Consider the following 19512-nt stretch of genomic DNA (forward strand, 5'->3'; position numbering starts at 1 on the left):
TTCTTCCGATTTTTTAACTTTGTGTAATTTCTGTTTTTCACGGTATTCTTTACATCTTTGCGCATTTGTTTTTTTTGTTTTCGTAGTTGAATTGCTTTTGAAAAAAAAGAAATATACATATATATATATAACACGGCTTGGTAAACACACACGTTTTAGGTTATGACGCGCACGGCTTGCCATAGCAAACGCATTTTATATGAAAAACGTAGTAAAATAAAATAAAATATCTGTACAACAGTGGTACTTACCTAACTCCAGCATTGGTATCCTCAAATTCTGCTGAATCACTTTCACAATTCATTGTTTATTAAGAAGAAAACGACAGAGATTTAGTGAGCGCGCGCGAGAGAGGCAAAGAGACGCTATACTGATGCCGCTTGTTTTCTTTCCGAGCGCTGTGTGAGAGAGAGAGAGAGAAAGTGGGAAAGCTATGAGAAAGAAAGAGAGGCAAAGTATAGACGTACGCTGTGAGAGAGCGCGCTGCGGCCCAAAGTATAGTTGTACGCTGTAGGAGAGAGAAAGAGGGGCGAAGTATAGTCGTGCGCTGTGAGTGAGAGAGACCGCTGCTGCCGTCTCCCACCCCAAGCGCTGAGACAGAGAGAGAGAGCGCGCACACGCTGGAATAGAGAGAGAGAGAGAGAGGGAGATCGCGCGCACTATAGCAAACGAGCACTATAGCCAAAAAGTGTCGGTTTTTTGGGGTCGTTTTTTTCCGCCTAGCCCCTACGGTGAACGAGCGATAAGGAACTTCGTTCCAAAAAAAGGCTTACCAGGGAAATGTTTTTACTAACGGCCGAGACGCGTGGTTCACCAAAAGACGCAGTAGTAGCACCAAACAAAATGGTGGCTGCCCGCTAGCGACGCAACCGAACAAACTTCACACCGATTGCGTTTCGTTTCGCAATCTAAATACTTCGCGCCAAAACTACATATAACTTCAGCGCGGTTTTAAAGTTTTAACAGGGGGCTGTTTTAATAATTTGAGGACAGCATTCGCACATGGATATTTTAATAAAAATTCTATTGTAAAAATATAATTGTGATGTATAAAGATGCTAACTATTTTTGTTAATGTATTTGGATATTTTTTATTCAATTATCAACGGCACAAAAATAAATATTTGTAACAAAATTTGTAATTCTGGAAAAGGGACGTACCAGGGGACTGTGTTTTGAGACGTTTGAGGTTCGTTTATTCGAATATTCCATTAGTAAATTACTAAATAAGCTATGGCGTGCCAAGAATACCTAATTCTGTGTTGGTATTGATACAAAAAACTGAGAAATTTTGAGATTTATTTCATAAATTTACCTTGGGACAGCGATTTTCCATTTAATGGAGAAATGCCCATATGATTTTACTCTTCAGAATATTGGTTCTACACGAAGAACCCGTTGGTGGTCCATGCAACAAGAATAGTGAGGAAAACGTAGACGCAGCAAACGCTGCATGGGGATTCACGACACGTGGTCAAAAGGCTCCTTTTAAGAATATGAGTGCAAATAAATTTTTTCACTCGTATTAAAATTTATTAAAAGTATTGAACGGTGCTAAGATATAATAACAATGATAAATATCTTCAGAACATCGTCTTTGAGAAAAAATTTTGAAAAGCGTAATAAAAAATGCAGAAACAATGATAATAATAATCTCTATTATCACAATAGCTTCGTCTGTGGGAAAAAAATTATTTATAGTAAATATTCTGACAAGATCAATCTTAATTCTACAACGCAATAAATCAGTTTAAAAACTATTAACGACAATAATAATAATAACAATACATTATTTAGCTTATGTCTTAATTCTTTGGTGCTTAATTCTTTATTTTTTTAAATGTTGCACATATTCCTGCAGCACTCCGTCAAGTTATTCATAACTTGGTCCCGCTTTTTTTGAGATTCGACGAGTGTGCGGAGAATCTCGTTCTTTTCTCTTTCGTTTTCGTTTCTCTGCCTGTCATTCTCGGCCATCTTCTCCATCGATTTTGCAAACATCTGTGTAAAAAAAATTTGTTCAGTTATTTTCGACACAGAATTTATAGTAAAATGTCGCTTAATATGTACGATGAGGACAACTTTAAAGACATTTCAATAATAAGTACCTCCATGCATGAAACTTGTGTCTCAGCCAGAGTTGCGAAGTCGTTTCGTGAATTTTCCAGCTGTGTGCCGAATCTTCGATTATGCGAAAGATTGTTGAAACCAATATTAAATACATGTTTCCATATTTTGTAACAAACAAGTTACGATTTTGTGATACTTACTAGGTCTTGTGACTCTCGAGGCTGTTCCTTGTTGATTAAGGCCACTCGGGCCAGGTTTTGCCAATGCATCTGCTAGAGATGATGTTATTGCTGGAGGAGGTGGCGGTGGTGGTGGCAATGCAGCGTCTGTATTTTCTTCAGGTATTGAAGAGCCTTCCTCCAAAGTTGCCTCCCCGCCATCAAAGTTTTCGAGAAATTCTATATCTGAAAAAACACAAAAGTCAAATAAGCGATATGACTAACAACTTTTGATTCATTAACAAATAATTAATGACATATTCAAAAACGATTACTTACTAGTGTAATCGAGAGCACTGGCCTCGACGTAGTCTCGCCAAGTCAAGATGCTGCCATCTTCATCGAGTATGCTCTCGTCTCCTTCTGCCAGTAGCTCTATGACGTTTAACTGAAATGGTTTTTATGGAAACAAATGGCTTTCCAAAATAATTTTTATGACATTCGATATTTTGCTTCATCAGTGCAAAACCAATATTACCTGTTCTTCGGGAGAGGCATCAAGGCATTCCACTCCTTCCACGTCATCGAAGCCTACAATGCCCATAATTTTTTCCTCTCGTTCGGTCAGTTTCACTCGAGGGCCACCCAAATTCCCTGTCCTCGAACGATTTGCTCGAATTTTCGCTACTTTTTGCGACACAGTGGTCTTGTTGTCTCGCCACGTCTAGAATAAAAATTTGAAACATTCATTATGAAAAATTACAGATTATATAAAATATGCAAATTTATAAATGCCATATGAAACGATGTGTAAAGGGGTGCAAATTTAAATTTGCAAATTTATTTTTCAAGATTCTGTACGATAAATAAAGGACGTGTTCAGAACAACTCAACGTTGAGCATCGTGACTCAATGCAAATGTTGGCCAACCAAATTTCAATAAGCACCTTTCAAAGTAACATAATATACTCTTATTAACTTACTGATTTCCATGATTTTACGTCTTTCCCTTTCTCATCTTCTCCCATCTTGTTCAATTCCGCCACGAGTTACTCCCACGACGCGGCCAAATCCGATTTCCCATGGAGAGATTGAAATTTCCCTGTTGCGATGTGCGGATGCTGGATAAAATAATCGGCCATATAATCGATTTGGGCTGGCGTGGCCTTCGCCTGTCTCTTCTGTTTGTTTCTAGAAAAAATTAATCAAAATTAGTCACGGAAACTGTTGATATATGCGAAGATCATGAGAAATATACAAATGTACAATGCGTGTGAAAGTATAGATGTCACTTATACATAGGTAATAAACGACTGTGAGCGAACGATAGAAGTAGTCTGTCGAGTGAGTCAAAACTGACCGGGTCGTCTTGGATTAGACGGGACTCAGTAACTGAGTGTATTGTATTCAGCACGTGTATATTTATTCCACGCACCTATTGTATTACAACGTTTTTATTTTGCACCTTTATCTCTACTTGATTACTCTGTAATAAACGTTAACTGTAACAACGAACAGTTTATCCATACCTACTCTCACCAAACACCAGTATTGAATATCAGAAACATGAACGAATTAAATTTTCACATGTTCATAACCTATAAACCACACAAAACATAACATATAATTCACAAGATCACACATAACATGTATTATAAACATCGTTGATTATACTAACTTCCCAACCGAAACCATAGTAATGATGCAAACAAAGCAAAAATTCACTTCACTGGAATTGATGTTGATATTTATATTTACAATGTTCACTATACGATGGATTTACACTGAGGCCGGTATTCATAGTCAGTGCTTAAGACCGGACTCGAATAAGACGGTCTTATACGAGGCCTTAAGATGGCGTTTGGTTCCATAGACGTCAAACAAGACGGTCTTGAGACGCGGCAAATAAGACGGTCTTCATCAAGTCGGTCTTATTCGAAGCGTGCTTACAAGGTTGCATAGTCCAGTCTTATTTGAAATAAGCATGGTCTTGAGCACGCAACGTTTCATAGTCAATTAACGCAGTCTTATTTACGTATCTTGATCAAGTCGAGTTCGGACTGCACTTAAGCAAATGCTTGTTGCCTAAATATTAATCAATTGTTCTGATGCGTACGAAATTGATAATTACGAATTGTTTGGAAAATATTATATTCGAACAATATAAATTAACAGGAATAGATTGTGAAGGAATGTTTGGGAAAGTGCAGCTGGGACGGGATTATTTACTGTAAAAGGGTAGCAACGGAAACTTGCAATTGAAATAGAGGTTATGAGAGCATTCGCTTTGAAAAATTTGTGAAGTGAAGTAAATAGTGAAATTCTATTGACATGGCGAATATGCAAGATATGTTTAATTTCTACGATCAGATCGAAGAAATGAATAATATGATTGAGGTGGTTGCAATGGTCAACGTTGGGCCGAATGACGAAGACGAGGGTGAAGTACAGCGAGCTCCGAAGACATACATCAGAGATGGTCAAAACCCGTTCGAGTTTTATTCCGAGCAGGAGTTCAAACGGCGATTCCGATTTTCAAAGGATGGTATTATGTACGGAATACTACCTAGAATTGAAGCTGCCTTAGTCAGTGCCAATAACCGTGGTCTACCAATTCCACCTGTCATGCAATTATTAATATGTCTACGATTTTACGCTACCGCTAGCTTTCAAGTAAGGATCATTGTGATTATAATTCCTGACATTCTACTGAAAATATAAAGTGATTTAATTGCTTCCTGTGATCATGGAATAAATGATTGCTAATACATTTGTACTGTACAGCTCGTCAACGGAGATCTGATGACAATATCGCAGTCTACAGTATCGAGGATAATACACAGAGTATCGGCTCAAATTGCATCATTGATTCACGCAATTATCAAAATTCCTAGTACGGAAGCTGCTATGATCGCAAACAGAGATCTATTCAGACAACCTGGTGCACGCAGGGAGGGTATCGGTTTACCTGGCGTTGATGGCGCTATCGACTGCACTCACATTCGATTATGTCATACGAAATTTGCAGACCTGCAGGAGGTTTATAAGAATCGTAAGGGATATTTTTCCCTCAATGTACAGGTATGTCGCGTTGGCGATAACCGTTTACAAATACCATAAGTTGCAAATAATTTTATCTAGGATACAAATAAACAATACTATTCTATGAAAATCGGTACTTTTAATTTAAATGATACCACAGGCAGTTGTCGGACCCAATATGGAATTCTTGGATGTGGTTCCGGAATGGCCTGGAAGTAACCACGACAGTCGAATATTCCAAAATTCACGAATTTACATGCGGTATCATGAGAGACAACTTACCGGAACCCTGGTTGGAGATGCCGGCTATCCGTGCTTGCCATTTCTGCTGACTCCACTGGCAAATCCAATTACAGATGCTCAACAAAGGTAAGATAAAGATTATCGCATTACTTTAGATTTCGATAAGTAGTCATAAAATTGACAAAGTATACATGTGTGAATTAACCAAGTCGGTATCTCGATAGGTATAACAACGTACAAAGCAGAACAAGGCAAATTGTTGAAAGAACATTTGGAGTTTGGAAGCGACGTTTTCCTTGCCTATCCCGAGGTTTGGGAACCAAATTGTTGTGCTCTACCACAATTGTTGTAGCTTGTGCCGTACTACACAATTTATCACAAACATTGGATAATGCTCTTCCGGAAGATAATCGCATCGAAGAAGAAGAAGCGGATGAATTGCCACCTCAAGCACCGCATTGGCAGCCTGGAGAGGGTTTTGCAATACGCGAAGCTCAAATCGAACGGTTATTCATTTAATCAAAATATATGTATATCAAGTTAATTTAATTGTAAAGACTAATTGATTTTACAATGAATATACTCCAAATATTTAATAAAATTGAATTTAATTTGTACAAACAGTTAACATTAGAATACATATTTTACTCATAACTTATCATTGGTTCTCATTTTATTTTTAAACCCCTCACTTACTCATGAAAATACTGATATGTACGTAATTGTACTAAGCGTCAGTCTTATAGTTACGATAATACTTATGAAAATTTGTCTACGTAAAAATATTCAATACATTATAAATACAGCCAGTAAATAGAACTAAAGTTGCTCTTTTGAACTTTGAAGATCAAAGGTTGTCCCTTTCACGCGCATTTTTTTGCAAGTCTGCACCGGGATTCCTTTTAACATATCAATACAATTTATTTATCAATAACCGGTATAGAGGTTTACATAATGATATATGTTAAAATGTGTGAGATTTTTACCTGATGAACAGCTTGGAATAGGCTCTGTCGGTGGTCTATCAATTGACGCATCTAACAAGTATTCGACATCTTGAAATTCAAAAAGTGAATCATCGTCATTCTCCAGAACGCTACCTGGAATATGAAAAACATTATTGAAATGTAGTTTTTTCAAAAAAACAATTTTGTATTAATATGATAGATAATTTGGTAATATAATAAAAGTTGTAATCACCCATGGCTATTGCTTGCTCCCCCGGAATAATATTGGAACTGAACTCGGTCGGGGCAAGAGTCATTAAATGCGGCACAATTGCTGCAATGTCAGGGTCTACCTGTGCCTCTGGAATCTCCGGACCACCCCCAGTAGCCATACGTGCTTGCTTTTCCTGGGTCAAAGCATCCCGCTGGCTCTGTTTCATGTTAGACCACAGCTTTTTAAGTTGTGGCACTGTTCTCTAAAAGAATGAACATAAAATATAAGAAAATTCTGTAGACTTTAATGAAGCGTCGAAAAATTTATTATCATATTTGAGTGATCAAACGTACAAAAAATATGGCCAATAAGTGAATTGAATAACTCACCGTCTCACTGATTTGTAGTACACCATTGAATTTGTCAGCAATTTCATTCCATGCTGACTCTTTCTCACGGAGAGATCCTCCGTCACTCTTTTTTTGCTCAACAATATTTTTCTATTTTTTCAAAATTTCTAAAAATATTTTTTTATCAACCGCAGTGTAATCCTTGCCGCTTTTGCCTTTCGGAGCCATGGAGTATTACAAACCTCAATCTCCACACACCGTAAACTTCAAGTTTTTGAGACAAGGTTAGAAAAGTATACGGACAACCCCTGACACTCACCACTGCTCGTCAGTACTGCTGCTCGTGTACTATAAAATTCTTCTTCTTCTTCGTTTTATAGCTATACCCCCACTACAAAAAATTGTACGCGATTTGTTCCCGTTTTTTAGTTCCTCTACGTGGCGCTAACGTTGTTGTGTTCATAAACTATAAAAATACTCAAGAGCTGCATGCCTATACGAATATCTTGCACAGGCTGACCAATAAAATCCGAGCATCTTATTGGGGGATACATCGGAAATATTCCGAACATCACCGAACGTCGAATAAGACCGTCTCAAGCTCAGTCTTCGCCAAGACGGTCTTGAATGAAATAAGCTAGCGCTTGAGACCAAATTCTTGACGAAGACCGTCTTGTTTTCCGACTATGAACACATAGCATCTCAAGACGGTCTTGAACGAATAAGACGATCTTCACCAAGACGGTCTTAAGCACCGCCTTGAGACCTGACTATGAATACGGGCCTGACTGATTGTGCGTGCGTCGATTTAAGCCTTCATGCGCGCCACCGCGGCACGAATTTCAACTATTTTAAGGCGAGTTTCGATAAAATTCTAGTTATTTACTAAAGATCTGTCACAATACGGCACTTCCTGTCGGTATCCACAACGACGATTCGTTATCCCATTCTGTAATGTCGAAGTGTCGCTATTCGTAGTTACGGAATCGCACCGTCGTTATAAGATAGTCGTTACACGCGGCGAAATTCGTTATCGTTACGATACGTTCGGAATCGTTATTCTTATAACGAGTTACAGAATCGCCCCACTGCCGCGCAGGACGTAGGCGGGCGGTGGAGCCTCGTCTCCCATTATCTAGTATGATAAATTACGACGACTAAGTTTTATAGATCTTGAGCACCTTTCCCACTACGTTGTTCCCATCTACCTTTTGCAGTTCAACCACCACCGGGGAGAGAAAACGAAAGATTCGGTAGGTTCCACTAAATTTTGGTGCCAATTTGGCAACATGTTGAGTAGCAGATGACAGTGTGTGTTGTCGTTTTAACACTACCTGGGTAACAATTTCAGGCGACAACTATATGGCGGCTACATGGCCAAACCAACCTAGCTATGTGGTTGCAATGTAGGCAGTTCGTGGTTTTATCCCGCCATATACATGACAAAGACAACTAACACATGTGGCAAACATGAGGTTATGATATGGCATATTTTCATGGCATCTTGATGGTTTCGAGGTGGTGGCTATATGGCCAAAATAGTCAGCTTCAATCTGGTTTTAACCGAGCTCTCACAAGGCCAAGCTCCCATGCGGCTATATCAAAATCAAGTAGGTGCTGGCTAGTTTAGCCACCTGGATGTCATGTCGAAACCAAGAAAAAACTGAGAAAATTCGCCAGCTCGCTGTCATACGGTTGCCGCATAAGTTGGCTGTCGTTGCAGAGTAATAGCCGGGAAAAAGCTACGAATCCCTCACATGGCGGCTGCTAAGCTATAACCGGGTCTAGCTACGTACTTTGCGTACTTCCGCTACCTAGCCGCCACCTTCAAACCAAGAAGTAACCATGAAGGTTCGCCAGGTCACTGTCGTACGGTTGCTTTATGAGCTCGTTATACATGCGACATATAAATATAAGAATGACATTTTTTTTCATCGTGGAAGTGCAACTGCATAAATTTATCGCACAATTAATGATATAAATCGTTATGATATGAACTTGAACATTCTGTGAAATGTCGGTTGCGGGAGGGATATGTATATCTTACACAATATCTCTAGCGTTGAGATGTCCTGTACATGACGAAAATTGTATATAATTTGAATTTTTTTGAATGAGAAGAAGCGTGTGAGTTTAAATTTGTATTGCTTCCTCAGAGTCTACTGTCTGTTCATCGATTTTTCACTATGAAAAGTGACTTCTGTGATTTACTCTGCGGCTGACTATGTTTTAAGGTTCCCATGGCAATCCTACGGAATTTAAGAAAAAACGAACAAAAAAATGTGCATAACCTGCCAAAAAAGATGGGCGTTCAAAAAAATAGTTCAAAAAATTAAAAACTTCATTTAACCTGAACTCATTCGGCGTTTTTATTTTCCATCTCAATTTCTGAGCATGTCACTGGCACAGAATTCTCAAAAACAAAACCACGTCCGTGTGTAAGAAAAGAAATCATACATAAAGTTTCATATTATGAAAAAAAAAAATTTTCAATACGAATATGATAGAGATTAATGAAATCCTGTCATCGTTACCGCTATTGAGTTTAGAGCCTGGCATATCTGCCTCATCACTTCTAATTCATCATTCTCCAGCTCCAGTCATTTGGCTTCGTTGTTTGCCGAAATTAATATCGCCTGTGACATTCTCTAAAACATGTAAGTACAAATATTTGCACAATCCCACTGGCATAATAATTTGCAGATCGATTTATTCATGTACAGTTTAAACAGAAATACCTCAAGTATTTCGTTCTGCTTTTCTTGCATTTCTACAACCGTCTTAAAGACATCATCTCTTCTTTTGTTTTTCTTCTTGCGCAAGGCTCTGACAGGGTGTGTGGCTGTTTTTATGTTTGGGGTTGTCTGCTGCAATGATGGGTGTGACAGTGTGTGCGATGATGATGCTATGCCTAAGCCATCATCACCGCGGACAACTTCTACAAATGTTTTGGGTTCTGAAAGGTGCTTTAATTTATCAGATTCTTGTATGGTGTGTTCCTCCTCCTGTCCTATTGCCGTGTCTGATTCTACGAATAAAACACGTTGCTGCAACATCATATCATACATCATTATTGTTAGTAATACACGTGGTTGCTCGGGATATACGCTTACCAATTATGGTGTTTGTCGAAACTATGTTGTACTCTTCGAATACCGATATATGAGTAGGTATCTCATTTAACACCGACTCGTCTGCTTCCCGCAGTTGTGTAATTGTAGACTGAAATATGTACATGAATAAACATGATTGGCTTTTCAATCATTTAAATGGAAGGGATTAATTTGTATACCATTTATGGGGGCTGAGCTAGAGCAGTTGATCCGATATAAATGAGTTGTTTTGTTCAGCGTTAAATTAAACTTTAATACCATCAGTTATTATCGTTCATTCACGCACATTTTTCAAATTATTTGCCACAATTTTGATCTCGTCTTGTACTCGGTATGTAATCTATCTAAAAGAATATCTTCTGTAAGCAGTCTTTGTATTTAATGTTCTCATTACATACCATCTCTTCAGGCATGGAATCAGGGAGCCTGCGCCCTTCTGTTGCAGCAGGTCCTATCAATCCGAGGATCATCAAATCTTCTTCCGATAGCGTATTATTATCCATAGGAAAATTGCCAGTTTTGATGCGGGCATTTTTAAGGCACACAGCTTTGGCTCTGCCTCGAGTTTTTATATCCTTCCAAGACTGAAAAATGCCATAACAGCTGTTCTTCAAAAACAGAGTTTCCACCGTCACAAAACTTTCAGTCTCGTTTCAAAACTTTTATTTTAGTTCTGGTAGAAACTTGGTGAATGAGAATAAAAAGATTTACCTATTATGGTTTCACCTATAAGTAAATTATACTAACTGCAAATAAACAGTGTTGAAAAAATCAACGTTTTTATAAGGACGTTTTCCAAGTTTACTCACCTTCTGCCACTGAATTTGTGTTTTCTCAAACCCTAAGGAGTTCAATTCCCTTGTTAGTGCCTTCCACAATTCGTCCCCTTTTTCTTTTCCTCAAGCACCTATAAGCCGTCCTGCTGCAAACTCTCTATGGCTATACATTGTGACGTGGATTTTTCCCGCTCTTCGGTCACTCGGAGAAAATGACCGAGAACTTACCGCGCGCACACATAATCGGCGTCCACGATGTACCCTAGACCTAAAACAATATCGCGAAATTTGTTGGGCGACTGGCGTGATTAACACGCCTCGAAATCGGTATTGCGAAATACCGCGACCATATACTCGATAGCTCAGTACCGCGGAAAGGGGTAGAGAGAGATACAACACACGTACGCCAACACGTGGTTTGGCCAATTCACTATAAAATTCCAATAATATATTTCTAGCCAGCGATAATACAAAAAAAATAAAAATAATAATAATACTGCGAAAGTCGTTCTTCGCGATTCGAAATACAAATGCTTAGATTTAACCAAAAAAAAAGGAAGAACAAACAAAATATTTAAAAAAAATGAATAGATCTAGAAGACCGCTACGGCCTACGTGCGCTAGTCGCTGTCTTAATAATACCCTAACTCACAAAAACCAAAAACAAAATTTTGCCTCGATGCGCTGTCCGCGATCGTCCTCTACTTACTACGACGCTAATCGTCACTCAATCATGAACCGCTAGACAAAAACGTAATCTAGATCATAATCGTCGCGCTAACCGCTATCGTTATTAAATCTAGGTGATGTCTTACTTCTACGTGCGCTAGTCGCCACCTTACTTATACACAATAATTCATGAACTAAACCAAAAGGACGTGACTCGACGCGCTAACGGCGACCAAATTAATAAACTTAGGAAGCTTTTCTTTTCGTGCTTGTGTGTAGCGTATTATGACGCATCCGAGCTCCAGTCGTAGTCCCTATTTCCAAAAAGTTCGCAACCCGTCTCGCTAAACCGAGCATCCACGCACAGTGATACGCGACCCACACGAAAGGTGACACTTTTTACATACGCAGACTCGACGAGACCCCGTGCAGCGAAATTTGGTCACACTCAATTTCGAACCGAAATTGTCCCCCACTCGAAACCGTGACTTTACGCGAGACTTTACAGGGAACAACTTGATTCTACGCATTACCGCGAAAACTCAGGCTACGGTCATCATCAAGGAGATCGGCAAACAAATTTCGAGCGCTACACTAACTCAATAATCAAGTGGGCCGACCGTTTACCAGTGCGCCAATCTAACTTGTGCTCGAAATATGTTCGCAAAGAATTACAAGCGCTTACCGCTTCGCATCCACACGATGAATTCTCCGACACCGGTCTCCGCCATGTCACACGCAATTTTCTAACTTTTGCTTGATTCAATCGTGACCACCGCGAAACGTCGCCAAGACTCAAGTGACGAGCTCTGCAAATCGGAGCCGCAATTCGAACATGCCTCGAACATAGGCGCTATCCGTAGTCAAAATTCTCCCGATCTAATTGGGGTTCTCGTTACGAAATTCTTACAGCCTAGCTTATCGCTATCGTTAAATTCCGCTGTCGCGGGGTGTTGATTGGCTGGCCAGTCTCTAGTACCCCGTAGCTCGACAGTGGCGTGGTGACGACTTCGCGAGGGTACCTGTCGTCAGTTGGGCGACGGAGGGGGGGGGGGCTACGGCTCGCCGGCCACCAACGGGAATCTCGTCCGCCTTGGATTCCCTCGCGGCAGAGCTCTCCGTTGACGCTCTCTCCGTAGCCTCGTGTGAGGCTCTCCTTTCGTCGCGATCTGCCGCGATTGCCGTCCGGTAACGTTGTTCCAATTTGCTGCCGATCCCCTGTCTGAGGCCGCATTTACTCGCCACCAAAAAAAAAATAAACAAAAATCCTGAAAAGTCGTATTCGCTACCGACAATGGTCCCCTCTCAGAGTCTCGGATGCGTGACCGTTGTCCTGGCGCTCTTTTTCGAAATGAGCCGCGGTCTGATCTGCGGGCTCCCTAATTTTGGATTCCGTCTAGGGTTCGGGGAGCCGTGTGGAACGCGCAGTAAAAATGCCACGTTACAACATATATTCGATCAAATATTTCCTTGGCTTACTGTTGTGCTTGTGGGGACGTTTTACTACTTCAGTAGCCGGATTCTGTAACTCGATATCGATAATTATCGCTATCGTTAACCAATACTATCGACGTTTTTCGTTTGAAGTGATTCTCTACAGCCGTGATGTCGATATTTGTCGGACGGCCGCGTCGCTAACTATCGACGAATGTTGCTTAGCTTAACGAGGGCTGAAGAACGCTCGTTTAGGCTTTAACGTTGTGTTTTGTAGTACTACATACATAAGCTACGCGCTCTAGGTGCCTTATTTAAAGAAAAAGAGTAAGAAGCCATTATACGGAGTTACACGAACTTTCTGTGTCATTGTGAATTAATTTATTCGGTTATTAATACTGAAGTATATTGGCTATAGTTGAGGTAAGTGCCAGATTTTATGTATTATATTTTGTTTATAAAGCATTCCGATGTTTACGCGTCATCCGTGTAAACTTATTATGAGGTGTAATACAAGTTGTTTTAAATTTTTAATTCATTCAAATTTTTACAGGATGGCAGAGGGTTATCTTGCGATAGATATATTAAATTTAGATTATAGAGTTAGGCGTTTAGAACGTACATTAGAACGCAAGTTGATGCGAAGAGAGAAAGACCCATTTGATTTAACAAATGAAGAGTTTATTGAATTATACCGCATAAACCCACAACTTGCAGCAGACCTGATTGACACTCTACAGCCTAGTTTGCAACGTGTGAGGGACGGTGGACTCTCAGTCCAAACACAGGTATTATGTTTGCATGCCAATTACCAATTTGCATTTTATTGTGAACTATATTTAGTATTTTCATATGTCAGGTATTAACAGCTGTGAGATTTTATGCCACCGGTTGTTATCAACGTCCAGTAGGAGACCAGTGGGGTATCTCATTAAGTCAGTCATCAGTGAGCCGGTGCATTCATGATGTCACAAATGCTATCAATGAACGATTACTAAGGCCATGGGTACAATTTCCCATGACTCCGGAAGACCGGCAACGAGTAGCGTCACAATTTGCCACCGCACGTCAACCATTTAAAGGAGCTATTGGAGCAATTGATTGCACTCATGTCGCATTGCTTGGGCCTAGAGAACAGGAGGAGGCATATGTTAATCACCATGGATATCACTCACTCAATGTGCAAGCGGTACGATTTTTAACCCTTATCACGTAGATACGTAGCAAATACGAGTGTAATAGAACACATAACTGTGGATAATGAAAACGTTTTTCATGCAGATATGTGATCCTAACTTGAAGATATTAAACATCAATGCACGTTATCCTGGGGCAAGAAACGATTCATACATATGGAGTACATCCCCTGTACGACGCATAATGGAGCGTGAATACAATCGAGGTGAAAGAACGTTTCTTATTGGTAAGTTGTAACTTGTTACTTGTAACATTTATGAATAGTAGTTTTCAACATAGTGATTCATTGATAGATAAATTACTCGTAATGTTGAATATTTTATCAGGTGACCAGGGTTACCCCTTGGAACCATGGCTGATGACTCCATTATCTAACGAATGAGAAGGAGCTCCACATTTCAATTATAATCAATCATTCTGTAGTGCAAGAAACTGAAGTTGAACGATTGTTTGGAGTGCTTAAAAGTACGTGGAGGTGTCTTGCTTAACACAGAGTTTTGCAATATGAGCTTGGCATGGCTGGAAAAATTGTTAATGCCTGTGCAGTATTACGCAATATGCGTATTGATTTTGGGCTACCACCAGATATGTATGAGGATCCAGATGAATATGTGACAAATATACCTAACATAGCGAACATGGATGATGATGACGGCAGTAAGCTTCCGCCTCTTGCACTTGCTCGCCGTATTCAAGATCGGTTAATACATATACAATTTAGATTATGAAAGGTATAATGTTGTTACGGTGGATGTAGACCATAAGAGGCATAATCTTGGTACGGAGGAACAAGTTACTCTTCATCGATTGATTTAAGTTTGAGGTTTTGCTGAGCGGAGCGCAGACTACTATGAATGTCAATACACTGGGACTTTTGGGTCAGGCCGTTTTTTATATACTCAAGATATGCTTACGTACCGCAGTGGAGGTGGCACAAGTCAGGGGTGGTTTTATGTTTTTGTTTTTGATAAACTCCGTACCACTGACTTGGCTGACGCGGCGCGTAGGCTATACTCAAGTATACGGGTGTATGGGCCTGCTAGCCGTTTAGGGATAGCAGTATCCTGGGCAAAGGGATGGGTAGTTCTTGCTTGGTTCGCGTCCGTGAAACCAAGGGATATCACAATGTAATACGACATAATATTAAATTTGGTTTACCGAATTTTAAATAAATTGTAAAATCTGAATAATAATATATATATTCATTAGTATTATAAAACTATAATGTGTATTTAAATTTGTTATATATTACTTATTGTTTTAACATTTTAATATTATATTTGTATATTGTAAGACGAGTACATATATCTGTATTTTCACTATATTACTTATCGGTTCAACATTTTGATATTATATTTGTATATCATAAAACGAGTACATAATATCTATATTTTAACTATAATACGTTTTGGCATCTTGAATTTAAATAATACTTATTGATATAAACTTTGGTCCATGTTCAATAGTTTGTTGTTTACGATGAAGTCCTATACTACACTACACTACACTATACTGTACTATTATTGGTAAGTTGGTAAAATCTGTGATAGTACTTCTACTAGCTGAGACATGACTTCGATTTTCGCTTTTTCATTGGCAGCGTTTTGCACAGCTGCATCAGCTTGCCGTTCCATCGCTTCTGCCAATCGACCCATAGCATCGGCATGACGCTTTGTCCCTTCTGCCTGTAATTTTGCAGCTTCAGCTAGCATCTGCGAAAATAGTTCATGTAAATGAAAATTATCCTATGTCATACAGTAAATCGATAGCAGTTTTACTGAAATTACAATCTAACCATCATTGATTGGACATGTGACTTAGCAATTGCTGCAAACTGGTCCCGTGTAGAAGATAATTGTTCAGATTGTCTTCCTTGAAATAGAATAGCATAATTGTTGGTACATAGTCTATATTCGATATCGTATCAGTGTTCTTTAAAATTCATAAATGATGATATTGTACACATGTAACATTTATGACAGAATCACGTACAACATTCTAAGTTCAATGAAAATTGAGAATACATACGTTTTCTTGTTCCTGTAGTTGGGGCACTGTCGGTTGTGTAAGGTTTTTTTTTTTGTGAATCTTTGAAGTATCGGCGGCTATTGGCATTGACTGTTGCCGATTTGTTTTCTACATCCAATGTTTCTATTAGTGCGTGTTTTTCTATATTTTCGTTTATATTTTTGACTTGCACTTTACTTTCTGCAATGCCTTCTTCAGTGTTGCCCAATTCCATATATTCCCAGTCAATGAGGTCAACATTGGGGTTTTCTATCGGTATTAAAAATAATAATGTTCGAAATGGAACAACGATTCAGAATACTTCATAATAACAAAGTCATACCGTTATCTCCATAGTTATTGGCAATGTCTGATTCAAAAACATCAGTGCATGTTGATGTACTCGCTATGTGGTCAAAGATGCTAACTACACGTGGAGGTTTTAATAATGGCGAGGAGTCGCCTGCAGCGACTGTTCTTGTAACTCCTATTTCAAGTCAATGAATCAAAAACTCAATGGTACAATGGGAGTATTAATAGTGTATTACAAATCATGTATTCAACTACTTCAATGTCAACTTAAATGTAATTTCCATAAACTATATAATAAATACCTCTTCTTCAGGAACGCTATCAGGACAGTCAGAGCTACCTTCAACGTAGTTTTTGCAAATGATTCCAATGACTCTTAGCTCTAATGGTGTCAATGGAACTTCGTCAATTTCTTTATTGCCTGTTGCATTACGCTGATTTCTAATTTTACGTGCTTTCTGTGATGTTCGACTTTTCATATCTCTCCAAGTCTGTGTACATGAAATTTGATCGTTGAAGTTATTTATATCGCAATTGGTAGAATATAATTAAAAATATTATGTCTTGGATTATACGTACTACTTGCCATTGAGCTGTGGTTTTGGTTGCACCTTTGGTCATATTTAAAGTATTTGCCAATTGATTCCATTTTTTACGGAGTTCTTTCTTTTCATTCATAATTAGGAATTTCCCTTCCGCAATCCCTTTGTGTGTTTCGAAAAACTGCACCATTGCCGCTAATTGCGCATCCGTCGCCCGTCCGCTTCTAATTCTTTTTTTACGAAGCGTTTAGATATACAGTGAAACCCCACTTATACGTATTTCAAGGGGTACGCTAAAAATTACGTATAAGTGAGAATATCGTACAAGTGAAATTTCGAATATTGGAATATACATATAACCCAATTTTGTATGTTCCGAAGAAAATCAAGGTACATTTCGAGGTTAGAATCATACACCCACACACATTATTGAATGAACGAAACTCGCCGCAATTAATCAGTAATATGTATTTGTATTGTACATATTGCACATTTCTTACATTTGTGATATGTATCATATATATTATCTAGTCTTAAGTACGGATTAAAAACAATCACAGTAAAATAGGAACAAAAGTCAGATAAGGAAAGCTGATTCAGTTATTTAGGTTTGAAGAAGCTGTCAATGGTGGCTTGTTTCTTTTCTGCCAACGAGCACTCGTACATGAAACGTTCGTAGTCACTGACGAGTTGCATGTCTTTACCATCGATAACCTTGGACATTATATATCGCTTTGTAATTTCCAGTGCCGACAAAGCTTCACAAAATTTCACCGGGACTTCTTTGACAGTTTCGTCTATTTCGTCTGAATCCCCGTCTGAGTCTTGTGCAAGAATTTCAGTTACAATGTCATCGTCATCCTGTACCGCGCATGTACTCAAGTCTTCACCGTAATGAACGAAATCCTCGAACTGAAGCCCAGCACACACTTGTGCCCAATCTCCGGGCTCTTCGAAACCCTCAAGCTCATTCTCTTCGTTAGAAGAGGCATCGAGATCATTCGCCTTTACGACTCCTGCATTTTGAAAGCACTTGGCAATGGTGTCAGACTGTACTTGGTTCCATGCAATACCGGTCAGTTGCATTGCCTATAGACAAGAAACAAATTCCAAGATTTAAACACTGCCTAAACATCACGTGTCGGAAACATTCTTATTTGAATGCATAATACCGATTTCATAGGCCCATGTGCTTATGTTGAAAATTTCCAAACATCACGAACTCACCTGCAGAACATGCAAGTTCGGCATCGTTTCTCCCGCGTCGAGTGCCGCGACTGCCCGCTGTACCAGCATCTTGCGGTATTTGGCCTTCAAAGCAGCGATGATTCCTAAATCCAGGGGCTGCAGATGGCTTGTACAGTTGGCCGGAAAAAAAGCCAGTTCAATGTTGCTAAAACGGAGTGCCGGGGGGTGAGCGGCACAGTTGTCAAGCAACAACAAGACTTTCCTCTTCTCACGACGCATTCTGTTATTCAGCTTATCTAATTGCGACTCAAATAATGCTCCAGTCATCCATGCTTTTTTGTTTGCTGCGTACTCTGTAGGAAAGCTTTTTACGCCTTTAAAACAACGCGGCTTCTGTGATTTCCCGATGACCAAGGGACGAAGTTTATCGGAGCCATCTGCATTCGCTGTTAAAAGCACCGTCAGTCTCTGTTTACTCTGTTTCCCTCCGTGACAGGGGTCTCCTTTTTCAGCCAATGTTTTAGATGGTAGGAGATTGAAAAACAGACCTGTCTCATCGGTGTTGTAAATATCTCGGAGATCGTAGTTCTTTATGATTCGAGGCAAATCGATGTTCTTCCACTGCTCTACAGTAGCCTCGTCGACACTGTTAGCTTCCCCGCAAACACTTCTGCCGGTTATGCCGCAACGTTTTTTAAATTTGAACACCCAGCCAGCCGATGCTTTGAAGTCAGCAGTTACATTTAATTTTTTTGCAAAAATTAAAGCTTGCTCTTGCAGCATTGGACCACTAACGGGTATGTTCGCGGCCCGTTTTTGTTGGAACCATGTGAGCAATGCTTTGTCCGAGTCTGAAAATCGGCCCTCTTGAGTTCGTGTTCTTTTCTCGCCTAAAGGTCCTGCCTTAGATGTACTTGACCTAATGTCTGCCGAATTGGCGATAATTGTCATCAGTGTTGAATATGGAAGACCGAGCCGCTTTGCAACACTGATCTTCGGTTCTTGTGGGTTATCATGTACTTCCTCTAAAATTTCTAGCTTCTTCTGCAGCGATATTGCTTTTCTTTTCCTCCCCCCTGCTGGATTTGCCATGACGTACCACGATATTGGGTGACACTACACACCAGAACACGCCAGAACTTGTTCAAGACAACTTATACGCGAATACGCATAAATTGTAAGCCGCGGCATCTAGCGGTTGCGAAGCGAAACATTAGGCTCAGCCATCTAGCGGTAGGATAATGAAATAC

At 39.5% G+C, this 19512-nt stretch overlaps 6 protein-coding genes across 6 annotated transcripts; 2 read left to right on the forward strand and 4 right to left on the reverse strand.

Moving 5' to 3' along the window:
- Window positions 1-1867: 1867 nt before the first annotated feature.
- Window positions 1868-2813, reverse strand: LOC124177582. Its single transcript, XM_046560101.1, has 5 exons — window positions 2767-2813; window positions 2564-2589; window positions 2271-2474; window positions 2109-2181; window positions 1868-2001 (listed from the first exon to the last, which is right to left on the reverse strand). The coding sequence occupies exons 1-5, from the start codon at window positions 2811-2813 to the stop codon at window positions 1878-1880; spliced, it is 474 nt and encodes a 157-aa protein (XP_046416057.1). The 3' UTR covers window positions 1868-1877.
- Window positions 2814-4035: 1222 nt separating this feature from the next.
- Window positions 4036-6643, forward strand: LOC124178697 (putative nuclease HARBI1). The gene is made up of 4 exons (XM_046562256.1): window positions 4036-4901; window positions 5013-5309; window positions 5431-5639; window positions 5738-6643. Exons 1-4 carry the CDS (start codon window positions 4560-4562, stop codon window positions 6030-6032), a joined length of 1143 nt encoding a protein of 380 aa, XP_046418212.1. The 5' UTR covers window positions 4036-4559; the 3' UTR covers window positions 6033-6643.
- Window positions 6105-7386, reverse strand: LOC124178698. The gene is made up of 4 exons (XM_046562257.1): window positions 7064-7386; window positions 6714-6936; window positions 6500-6613; window positions 6105-6412 (listed from the first exon to the last, which is right to left on the reverse strand). The coding sequence occupies exons 2-4, from the start codon at window positions 6898-6900 to the stop codon at window positions 6333-6335; spliced, it is 381 nt and encodes a 126-aa protein (XP_046418213.1). The 5' UTR covers window positions 6901-6936; window positions 7064-7386; the 3' UTR covers window positions 6105-6332.
- A 6184-nt stretch (window positions 7387-13570) lies between these two features.
- On the forward strand, window positions 13571-14595 carry LOC124177585 (putative nuclease HARBI1). Its single transcript, XM_046560103.1, has 4 exons — window positions 13571-13804; window positions 13876-14205; window positions 14298-14439; window positions 14540-14595. Exons 1-4 carry the CDS (start codon window positions 13571-13573, stop codon window positions 14593-14595), a joined length of 762 nt encoding a protein of 253 aa, XP_046416059.1.
- Window positions 14596-15733: 1138 nt separating this feature from the next.
- On the reverse strand, window positions 15734-16455 carry LOC124177586. The gene is made up of 3 exons (XM_046560104.1): window positions 16242-16455; window positions 16009-16085; window positions 15734-15925 (listed from the first exon to the last, which is right to left on the reverse strand). Exons 1-3 carry the CDS (start codon window positions 16453-16455, stop codon window positions 15734-15736), a joined length of 483 nt encoding a protein of 160 aa, XP_046416060.1.
- A 1219-nt stretch (window positions 16456-17674) lies between these two features.
- LOC124177588 (tigger transposable element-derived protein 6-like) lies at window positions 17675-19354 on the reverse strand. The gene is made up of 2 exons (XM_046560108.1): window positions 18302-19354; window positions 17675-18163 (listed from the first exon to the last, which is right to left on the reverse strand). The coding sequence occupies exons 1-2, from the start codon at window positions 19352-19354 to the stop codon at window positions 17675-17677; spliced, it is 1542 nt and encodes a 513-aa protein (XP_046416064.1).
- Between the last annotated feature and the right edge of the window lie 158 nt (window positions 19355-19512).

Source organism: Neodiprion fabricii, chromosome 3 (assembly GCF_021155785.1).
Source record: "Neodiprion fabricii isolate iyNeoFabr1 chromosome 3, iyNeoFabr1.1, whole genome shotgun sequence".
In the NCBI taxonomy this organism is placed as follows: domain Eukaryota; kingdom Metazoa; phylum Arthropoda; class Insecta; order Hymenoptera; family Diprionidae; genus Neodiprion; species Neodiprion fabricii.

What these genes read in the sequence shown, in the direction of transcription:
- LOC124178697 (XM_046562256.1), top strand. Translation starts at nt 4,560, where the DNA reads ATGGCGAATATGCAAGATATGTTTAATTTCTACGATCAGATCGAAGAA. An exon ending in ACGCTACCGCTAGCTTTCAA is followed by an intron (nt 4,902 to 5,012) that starts GTAAGGATCATT and finishes TGTACTGTACAG; the next exon opens with CTCGTCAACGGAGATCTGAT. An exon ending in ATTACAGATGCTCAACAAAG is followed by an intron (nt 5,640 to 5,737) that starts GTAAGATAAAGA and finishes GTATCTCGATAG; the next exon opens with GTATAACAACGTACAAAGCA.
- LOC124177586 (XM_046560104.1), bottom strand. Translation starts at nt 16,455, where the DNA reads ATGGAATTGGGCAACACTGAAGAAGGCATTGCAGAAAGTAAAGTGCAA. An exon ending in AACTACAGGAACAAGAAAAC is followed by an intron (nt 16,086 to 16,241) that starts GTATGTATTCTC and finishes TTCTATTTCAAG; the next exon opens with GAAGACAATCTGAACAATTA. An exon ending in CACATGTCCAATCAATGATG is followed by an intron (nt 15,926 to 16,008) that starts GTTAGATTGTAA and finishes CTATTTTCGCAG; the next exon opens with ATGCTAGCTGAAGCTGCAAA.
- LOC124177582 (XM_046560101.1), bottom strand. Translation starts at nt 2,813, where the DNA reads ATGACGTGGAAGGAGTGGAATGCCTTGATGCCTCTCCCGAAGAACAG. An exon ending in ATGCCTCTCCCGAAGAACAG is followed by an intron (nt 2,590 to 2,766) that starts GTAATATTGGTT and finishes GACTACGTCGAG; the next exon opens with GCCAGTGCTCTCGATTACAC. An exon ending in CTCGAGAGTCACAAGACCTA is followed by an intron (nt 2,182 to 2,270) that starts GTAAGTATCACA and finishes GCATAATCGAAG; the next exon opens with ATTCGGCACACAGCTGGAAA.
- LOC124177588 (XM_046560108.1), bottom strand. Translation starts at nt 19,354, where the DNA reads ATGGCAAATCCAGCAGGGGGGAGGAAAAGAAAAGCAATATCGCTGCAG. An exon ending in CGAACTTGCATGTTCTGCAG is followed by an intron (nt 18,164 to 18,301) that starts GTGAGTTCGTGA and finishes TCTTGTCTATAG; the next exon opens with GCAATGCAACTGACCGGTAT.
- LOC124178698 (XM_046562257.1), bottom strand. Translation starts at nt 6,900, where the DNA reads ATGAAACAGAGCCAGCGGGATGCTTTGACCCAGGAAAAGCAAGCACGT. An exon ending in GGAGCAAGCAATAGCCATGG is followed by an intron (nt 6,614 to 6,713) that starts GTGATTACAACT and finishes TTCATATTCCAG; the next exon opens with GTAGCGTTCTGGAGAATGAC. An exon ending in TATTCCAAGCTGTTCATCAG is followed by an intron (nt 6,413 to 6,499) that starts GTAAAAATCTCA and finishes ATATGTTAAAAG; the next exon opens with GAATCCCGGTGCAGACTTGC.
- LOC124177585 (XM_046560103.1), top strand. Translation starts at nt 13,571, where the DNA reads ATGGCAGAGGGTTATCTTGCGATAGATATATTAAATTTAGATTATAGA. An exon ending in ACTCACTCAATGTGCAAGCG is followed by an intron (nt 14,206 to 14,297) that starts GTACGATTTTTA and finishes TTTTTCATGCAG; the next exon opens with ATATGTGATCCTAACTTGAA. An exon ending in TGAAAGAACGTTTCTTATTG is followed by an intron (nt 14,440 to 14,539) that starts GTAAGTTGTAAC and finishes ATATTTTATCAG; the next exon opens with GTGACCAGGGTTACCCCTTG.